This window comes from Bidens hawaiensis, unplaced genomic scaffold (genome assembly GCF_021521415.1).
Source record: "Bidens hawaiensis isolate Kalapana, Puna unplaced genomic scaffold, B.hawaiensis_p1.1 tig00027767_1, whole genome shotgun sequence".
In the NCBI taxonomy this organism is placed as follows: Eukaryota; Viridiplantae; Streptophyta; class Magnoliopsida; order Asterales; family Asteraceae; genus Bidens; species Bidens hawaiensis.
In genome coordinates, this window is record NW_027494501.1 from 141,763 (window position 1) to 150,850 (window position 9,088).

At 35.5% G+C, this 9,088-nt stretch overlaps 1 protein-coding gene across 1 annotated transcript; it reads right to left on the reverse strand.

Annotated features, from left to right (window-relative positions):
- Nucleotides 1-4,791: 4,791 nt before the first annotated feature.
- LOC143575866 (uncharacterized) lies at nt 4,792-6,223 on the reverse strand. The gene is made up of 3 exons (XM_077060125.1): nt 5,278-6,223; nt 4,919-5,163; nt 4,792-4,836 (listed from the first exon to the last, which is right to left on the reverse strand). Exons 1-3 carry the CDS (start codon nt 6,221-6,223, stop codon nt 4,792-4,794), a joined length of 1,236 nt encoding a protein of 411 aa, XP_076916240.1.
- Nucleotides 6,224-9,088: the final 2,865 nt, after the last annotated feature.

Consider the following 9,088-nt stretch of genomic DNA (forward strand, 5'->3'; position numbering starts at 1 on the left):
CCCATTCCTTATTATGTTTTCGGGGCTGTGTGCATACTCGATGTGATTAGTCAATACACTTACCTTAAGTGGTAAGTGTATGCCTATTATGATATATGTGTATGTTATAAACGTATGCTTGACGGTACATGAACGATATTCGGATATTGCCTGTACTGTCAGGAGATAGTTAGATGATGTGATTGTTTATATACATGTTGTATGTATGAAGTATGTACGTTATAGAGTATGAAAGAAATTAAGTAAAATATATAAATGAAAAGGAAAGTATTATATGAAGGAATTGACGGTAAAGGGTGGCAGACCCTAATAATATCTATGAAGAAGGGTGGCAGACCCTAATAATATCTGTGAGGTTATAGGACGAAATGCTCTTTAAGGGTGGCAGACCCTAATAATATCTGTGAGGTTATAGGGCGAAAGACTCTTTAAGGGTGGCAGGCCCTAATAAAATATATGAGGTTATAGAGCGAAAGGTTCTTTAAAATGTAAAGTATGTATGTAAAGAAAGATAAAGTATGAGGTATGAAAGAAAGAAAGAAAGTATGAAAGTATATACTTACGTATGTATGAAAGAAAGTAAAGAAGAACAAGTATGTAATATAAGAATGTATTGTATGTTGATTGTATTAACTAGAATTCACTCAGCGTAGCTGACTTTTAGTATGTACGCAGGTGAGTAGAATGAGACAGTTAGCTTGAGGAGGACACGTGGCAGGCTGGATGAAGTTGGCATATGAGGATTTTGTTATGATGTTTTATCACTATATTTTATGTTATGTTTTAAAAAGACAAATTATGGATGATTGTAACGAATGGTTGACTATTTTAGTATTCCGCGAAAGTTTTTAATTAACTCTTATTTTAGAACTGCGTTTATGAGTAAATCCAACGTCCAAATGTGAGGCACCGGTAACGGGGTCTTACAATGTCTACCTAGGTTTGATGAACATGTTTGATGCTTGATTCTTGCTTTGGATAATGTTTTGATTATGGTTTCGTTTTATTAATAGTAAAAGACTTTATTTCGCTTTCATGATGCATATAAGTATTTATTATCTTGATTAATTGTTAACTATTGCTTCACATAGATCTTTTATCTCTTGATTTTGTTCTTTAGATTTAAGGTTCATGTTTAATCATTACTTGGTGGTTTGATTATTATGGTTGAATAGGCCTATTACATCATAGAAGCTTGTTGATTGTTGATAAGGATTTTGAATGTTTTGCTAAATTCCAATAGCTGTAAGGTGAGGAGTTGTTCATGTGTCTTGGTCAATCGCATGCTAGGATAGATAGTGATAATATTCTTGCTTGTTGTGTTGATCCTTGTTCATGATATCGTGTTTAGCTTATCAAGTTATCTAGGGTTTATTATTTCGTGAGATTGCTTGTCTAAGATACTATCAATTAACCCTATTTGATAACTGTGAGGAAATCAATATAACTGATTGCTTAATAATCTAATAATTATTCTTTAGGATTTCGTTTGATTTGGTCAAGGGTCCTTTAGGGTTTGTTAGATGAATATGTTTAGAAATCAGTTTCCATATCATGTTATGTGTCCATTGCTTGATGATTGTTGATGCATGAGATTCTTACCTAGGTAGATTCATTCTCTTATCGGTTTCGATCTTGTGTTTGATTGCTTGTTTCTAGTTTACTTATTTATTTAATTTCTTACTTTAATATTAGTTTAAAATCCCCCTTAAAACATTAATAATAAATAGTAGTGTCGTAAGTCGAGTCTAATTAGTTAATTTACGTAATTTATAGAGTCCTGTATGTTCGATAATCCGGACTTACTTAGCTTTAGTACAATTGACCGGTTCACTTGCCGATGCTTTGTGTAGTTGAGTCTTAGGTCTAGTTTTTATTACTTGTTTAATTTAGTTAATATTTAATTGACTGTTTTTAGCACATCAAGTTTTTGGCGCCGTTGTCGGGGACACTTAGCAATTGTGTTATTAGCTTTACTTGGACTTATTTGCTACATACGTGCTATTTGTTTTATTTTTTTTAGTCGTAGGAGTCTAATTTAAGTTTTAGTTTATTTTTATTTATTTTTAAGTATTCGAGTCTACTCACTTGATCTTTTGCGTTTTTCAGGTTTATGCCACATCTTCGTTCGCAAGGACCACCGCTGGAGAATCTGGAATTTTCTCTGTTGAAGACCGAAGCTAGTTCATTAGCAGAGAAACCACCATCGGAAGCTACTTCTACATCGAAATCATCACCACCCAGTTCACCACCAGAAAGCCCGAAAAGCCAACCAGAAGTTCGAATGGCCGACGATAGAACAGTTGCTGCTCAAGCCTTCGATGGCTTACCCGGAAACTAGTCATGTATCGTTGTTCCCCAGATTGACAATCCAAACTCATGGCAGATTCTGTCATACGTCATGAACAACATCGTTCAAACTAATCAGTTTCATGGGCGTGATGACGAGGATGCACCGGCTTACATTAACCGACTTTACCGAATTTTGAAAACTTTTAATTTACAAGGGGCTACTGAAGAAGCTATTTTCTTACATCTTTTTCCATTTTCACTTGCAGGTAAAGAAACTCTCTGGCTCGACACTCAGCCACCTGGCACGTTCACCACTTGGGAAGCACTCCGTTCGGCATTTATTAAGAGATATTTCCCACCGGCTAAAGCGGCTCTTCTTCATGATCAGATTCACTCGTTTCACATGGAGCCTGATGAAAAATATTGCCATGCTTGGGAGAGTTTTCATAATTTGCTTGCCCGTTGTTCACAAAATGGTCTTACACCATGGGCTCTAGTGGAGAAATTTTACAACGGGCTAACATACGAAACCCAAGTTCGTTTTGACAATGCTGCTGGAGGTAACTTAATGGCAAGGAAAAATGTCACCGAATGTAACGAGATGTTTGAGAGCTTCGCTCAATCGGACCTCGCCAAAATGCCACAACTCGGGAATTCCATCGGGCGCCCCACCCGGCCTTCAAAATTCTTTTACTCCAGGACAAGGTTAGTATCTTAATGATAATAATACCAATGGTACTAATGTTCAAAATAATGTGCAGGATTGGAGTGGTGGAATAGGTCGATTGGAAGATATGATGAAGCAAATCCTGGAGAGAGATCAAGCAAAACTGAAAAAGTTCGCCAAGCATGACTTACTCTTCAAAGATCAACAATATGCTATTCTTGATATTCAGAGGACTGTTGGTGATATTGCTCGTTGTTTAGAAGAAAGGCTTCCAGGTCAGTTTTCGGGTATTCCTCAAACTAATCCGGCTGCTCAATTGAAAGCCATCTCCACTCGAAGTGGTAGGGTTTTCGGTCCGGAGAGAGTTAGTATAGAAGTTGAGAAAGATGGGGAAGACGAGTTGGTGGATGAGCAGAAAGAGGTAGAGGCTCCGGGTAAGTCACAAGTTACAACACCAATTATTGAGCCACAAGTTAAGGAGAAGCCGGTTGGAGTCTGGCCACCACCACACATCATTGACCCTGCCTATGTCCCATACCCTGCCCGTCTAAAGCATCGAAAGTATACGAAAGATTACGGGCATTTTCTCAATATATTTAGCCAATTGAATATCAACCTCCCGTTCGTCGAATTCCTCCAGCATATGCCTAAATACGCCAAATTTTTGAAAGACCTTAAAATACAGGATAAGTTGGTGGAGTTGTCGACTGTACCGCTAAATGGAGAATGTTCTGCAGTAGTCCTTAATAAAGTACCGGAGAAGTTACCCGACCCCGGTGTTTTTACCATTCCATGTCTTTTCGGAAGTGATACGACGTGTCAAGCATTGGCCAATCTTAGAGCTAGTATAAAACTCATTCCGTATTATTTATATGAAAATCTAGGCCTAGGAGAGCTCACCCCTACTCGTATGACGTTGTCTTTAGCCGATCGTTCCGTTAAGTATCCGAGGGGTATCATGGAGAATTTGCTTGTTAAAGTAGATAATTTAGTTTTTCCCGCTGATTTTGTTGTTTTGGATATGGAGGCCGACGAGTGAGTTCCTATCATTTTGGGTCGTCCATTCTTACGTACTGCTAGGGCAATCATTGACGTGTAGTGACGGAACCAAAACTTTTCTATTGGGGGGTTGTAATATAATTTTTTACGTATGCTAAACTACATCAGTGACCGTTAGAAACATACGCCAATAATCGTTTCGAATGAAAAAAAGTACATCAATCACCATTTCAACAAAAATAAAAAGAACATCAACCACCGTTTCAACAAAAAAAAAGAACATCAATCACCGTTTCAACAAAAAAAAATACATCAATCACTTTTTTTACGGATCGATGTATCAGCTGGTAATTGTAACCTTCGAGGCCCCATAGTTTGAAACCGTTGTAAAACTGATTCATTGTCAACACTTGCAAATACATCTTTCTCAACATAACACAACAATGAATCGGTGAGAAAAACATCATCCATCTTGTTGCGCAAATTGTTCTTGATAAACTTCATCGCGGAAAAAGATCTCTCAACGGTAGTTGTTGCAACAGGTAACACCAAAGCCAACTCAAGTAGTCATATACCAATTCATATGTTATGTGATATTTCATCTCAACCATTTTCTTTACAAGTTCTCCGATATCACGAAGACTAAAAAAAGCTTCATTACTTTTCACATTTAAAATGTATCGGTCGAGTTGTATATTTAGTTGAGCTATATCAGAGTCAGAAAAATCTTTTGAGTATAACTCGGCAAACCGTAATAATCTATCACGATCAAAGCTTTGAAATGAATCTCTAGGATCAAGGCAAGCTATACACAAAAACAACTCCGTGTTTGACTAAGTGAAACGTTCATTCATCTCTTTAAGTAAAAGGTCAACAACCTAGAAACGTGTGAGAGAATATAATATCAAAAAAATCTAACAAGTGAAATGTTGTTAACTATGATAAATACAAATAATATACCTGGTAAAAAAGATCAGCACGGAAACGATGGAGATATGTTTGTGGCTCATCATCAACTGTTCGTCTGAATCTGCCAGGAATGACATCTTCCATATTAGGCATATGAATTTCATTTTGAGAACAAAATGAAGTGACTTCTTTCATTAATTCTTCCCACCTTTCATCTCTGTATTTCTTTATATCGTATTTAACATCTTTAATCAATCGGATGGCATTGCCAATATTTTGATTCTTTAATTGCAAAGCTTGTGACAGGTCATTCGTTTTTCTTAATAAATTTAACATTAAATGACCAACAAACACAAATTCAAAATTTTCCATTTTTTCAGCCAAACTAAATGCAAGGCCTCGAATTTTACCAACTGTGGCATCTCTAGATAAAGCAATAAGCACTTCTCTCACTGGTTTCCATAGACGTAAAAATAGATCTATTGTTTTAAGATGTGAGCCCCAACGAGTGTCACCTGCTCGAGCTAAGCTCATTTCTTGGTTTTTACCTTTTCCTGTACAAATTTCACCCCTCTCTATACGGTTAAAGAATTCATCATATTGTTTTTGGCGAATAGAATCTTTCCTTTTACATGAAGCTCCAACTAAATTCACAATCTTTGCAAGATAATCAAAAAAACTACTCACGGATGCATATTCGGATGACGTAGCCACAACCACTAACTGCAACTGGTGAGCAAAACAACGAGTATAATATGCGTGTTTATTTTCATCCAAATTTTTTTGTTTTAATCCATTTAGCTCACCACACATATTGGAAGCTCCATCATAACCTTGACCTCTAACTCTAAACATTGTTAAACCATGTTTTGCAAAGAAATTATCAATAGCACCTTTTAAAGATGACGCACATGTGTCGGTAACATGCACTACCATGATAAACCGTTCAATAACTTCTCCACCATCATCAATGTATCTCAAAACCACTGCCATTTGCTCCTTTGTTGAACAATCACGAGACTTATCAATCAAAAGAGAAAAGAACTTTCCTTTAACCTCATTTACAATTTTGTTTCTTACCTCCGTAGCACAAGCATTGACAATTTCCTTTTGAATTTTGGGTGAAGTTAGTTGATTATTTCCTGGAGCATTTGAATTGAACACTTTATTTACTTCATCATTATGCTCACAATACCATTTGACAAGTTCAAGAAAATTGCCTCGGCTATTAGAACTTATAGACTCATCATTCCCGCGAAAAGCCAAACCTTGGTTTAAAAGGAATCGAATCACATCAACAACAGCCGTTAAACGTATACGATAATCGATCTCGTCTTGCTTACATTGTCGTGACATCATATAATTTACATTTTATCTTTGATCTTTGAATAACTCGAATTGAACTCTTTCATGATTATGTCTACTACTTTGGCCCCCTTCATGATCACAAAATTTTCAAATGCTTTTTTCCAATTTTTAAAACCGTGGTTGATAAAAACATCATCTCCATGTTTATTACCCATAGGAAACAAATAACACCATAAGCAAAATGCGGCATCTTTCGATACACTATATTCTAACCAACAAAAGTTGTCAAACCAAGCTTCTTGAAATTTTCTCATATGACCACAAATTTTCTTTTTAAGTTAAGCATGTCCTATTGGTTGACAAGGGCCTTTCGCTATATATCGTCTTCTTACTTCCTCTCGTATATTCATCGAATATTCGGTAATTGATTTACGCAAGGCCGTGTCACCAACAATTTCATCTTCAGATAATTCAATTTCCTCTCGACTTCTTTTATTATTATTTTCATTCGAATTTGACGAATTTGACGAATTCTTGATGTTTGGTTTGGGTATTTTATCAAAATAGGTTTTTATACTTGCGTTTCTGCACATAAAATAATATATATATATATATATATATATATATATATATATATATATATATATATATATATAAGAATTGATACAACAATATCCTAATTAAATGTCTCAAAACTTAAACAACTAAATTAAAAAACCAAAAAGAAAGAAAAGTAATAAAAAACTAGTATGCCATCTAAAAAGAATCAAAAGTAAATATACAAACTTACTTCATGATGATGTTGGCAGACAATGAATAAAGAAATCTGAAAATTTGATAGTGACTTTTCAAAATACTGAATACGGCAAATATGAAATAAATTATGATACAATACTTCTCAATAAAATATAACACTAAAAGTCTAAAACATTAGGTTTTTAATTTTTACATTGGGCCAGCTCTTTTATTCTATAAGCCCATACCCAATTCCAATTATAACCCACTATAAAATACAAATAAATCTAATACGACAGACAACATGCTGCGTTCTTCATCTTCTTAAAACTGAAACTGCCGGAAATCTCATGCCGCTCGCTGGCCGGAAAACCAGTGAACATCTTTTTTTATTCTTTAAACTTGAAAGCCTTATGGAAGAAAACCAATAGGGTCAACCATACAGAAAAGTTTTGGCTAAGCACTACGTTAACCTTAAAATTTTCGTCCATGTTGACGTGTTTGAAGGTAAGATCACTCTTAGAGCCGGCGATGATACTGCCACTTATTTGGCGAAGTCCATGAGACATCCGAGGGGTCAAGACGGTCTCATTGATCCATGTCACCCTGTTTATTCGATAGAATCATTTATCTCGGGCATGGGCTCTAGTCTTGACGATTCCCGTTCGGTGAGATTTAGTGTGGGGAAGAAGCGAGAGGTTTCGAGTTCTCGGGAGATGGTGAAGTGTGTTAGAGAAAGAGGTGGTGGTAAGCGAAAGATTGAAAGGGTTCGTGGTGTTAAAAAGAAGAAGACAAAGGTTGACGAATGGTCGGATCATGATTCGATATATTTGAGGGCATTGGAGTTCTCCGAGGTGGAGGAAGCTCCACTCGGTCCGCTACGTGATTCGCATAACCTGGGTTCTTGAGTGAAAATTCAAGTGTAGAGTTTATATAATTTCTTTCATTTTTTTTTATTTTTTTCGAGTCGCTAACGTAGTTTTTTGTAGTTCTTCTTTGTTTTTGTGTTTTGCTAGTTTGAAGATTGAGTGAGCTAGAGAGGCGATCCCCAAATAAGAATTTATTGAAAAAGATAAGTGTGGGGATGGAGCAGCCGAGCCGTATACTTTATGTTTATTATTATTTGCTGCTAATTATTATGTGTTATTTGTCGGTTGATGTGAATCACTTTAATTGTATAATATCTATCATTATGATAAGATACATTTTTAGATATGTTTGTTTTGTTTGGCCGCTTACGTTCGTGTGTGAGAGAAGGAGTTACCATTTGCTTAGCACGTTCGTAGTTGGAGGACATTCATGGAAGAAGACTTTGGCATCAAGTTTTATGCGCATATTGCCAGCTAAGTCTTTTCCATTATCTAGCTTATTAACTTTTTATTTTGTTTTTGCTTTTTTTTTTTAATTTTTAGTTTTTAGTTTTTTGTAGTCCGACTTTATATTAGTTTTATTTTTATTTTAAGTCGTCATTATCCTTTCATTGAGGACAATGCAAAATTTAAGTGTGTGGATAGGATATTTGAGTCGTAGTTTAAATCTTGAACTTTGTTTTCATAAAAAAAATATAAAAAAAATTGAAAAAATATTTTAAAAATGTCCCTTGAATATACTTTTTTGCGTTAAAGTGGGAGATGATGATATTTATCGGAAATTGGTTTTTCAAACTACTAATAATATGAGATAATATAAAAGAAAGCGCACTTAACTTGGGATGTGTCGGTAGGCTCAGCCTTGAAAATGAAAAGACAATTTGATAAAATGTGTCGGAAATCTCTTGTGGGTAAAGCGTTTTGTCCGTGTAAGATAAGTAATGAAAGGTCGGGCCATACTCAAGCCTTAATTCTTGGTATGAAAAGTGAAAATATTATAAAGTTTGAAAAGTTTAAAAATTTGAATACGTTATCATATGATGCTTGGGTAGGTATAACGTTAGAGTATGTCGTGTAGCCTGTGACATAAATCTTAAACTGCTAGTTTTAGTGTTTTACACATCATTGGCGTATGGTTTTATAACCTTAAATCTTGTATTGATGGGATGCCCTGGGTCCGGAGACTATGGGTCTGTATGCAGTCTATTCATCTGGGTATTCACAATTCCAAATGGGGTTGTGAATATATAAAATAAAGCTAAAAAAGAGCAAACCCGCAGATTTCTGCCACATAAGTCTTTAAACATGA

Excerpts from the sequence above, each read along its gene's own strand:
- LOC143575866 (XM_077060125.1), bottom strand. The coding sequence starts at position 6,223 with ATGTCACGACAATGTAAGCAAGACGAGATCGATTATCGTATACGTTTA. Across the intron at positions 5,164-5,277 it reads ATCTAGAGATGCCACAGTTG|CTTTGCAATTAAAGAATCAA; the intron begins GTAAAATTCGAG and ends ACCTGTCACAAG. Across the intron at positions 4,837-4,918 it reads GTGCTGATCTTTTTTACCAG|GTTGTTGACCTTTTACTTAA; the intron begins GTATATTATTTG and ends ACACGTTTCTAG.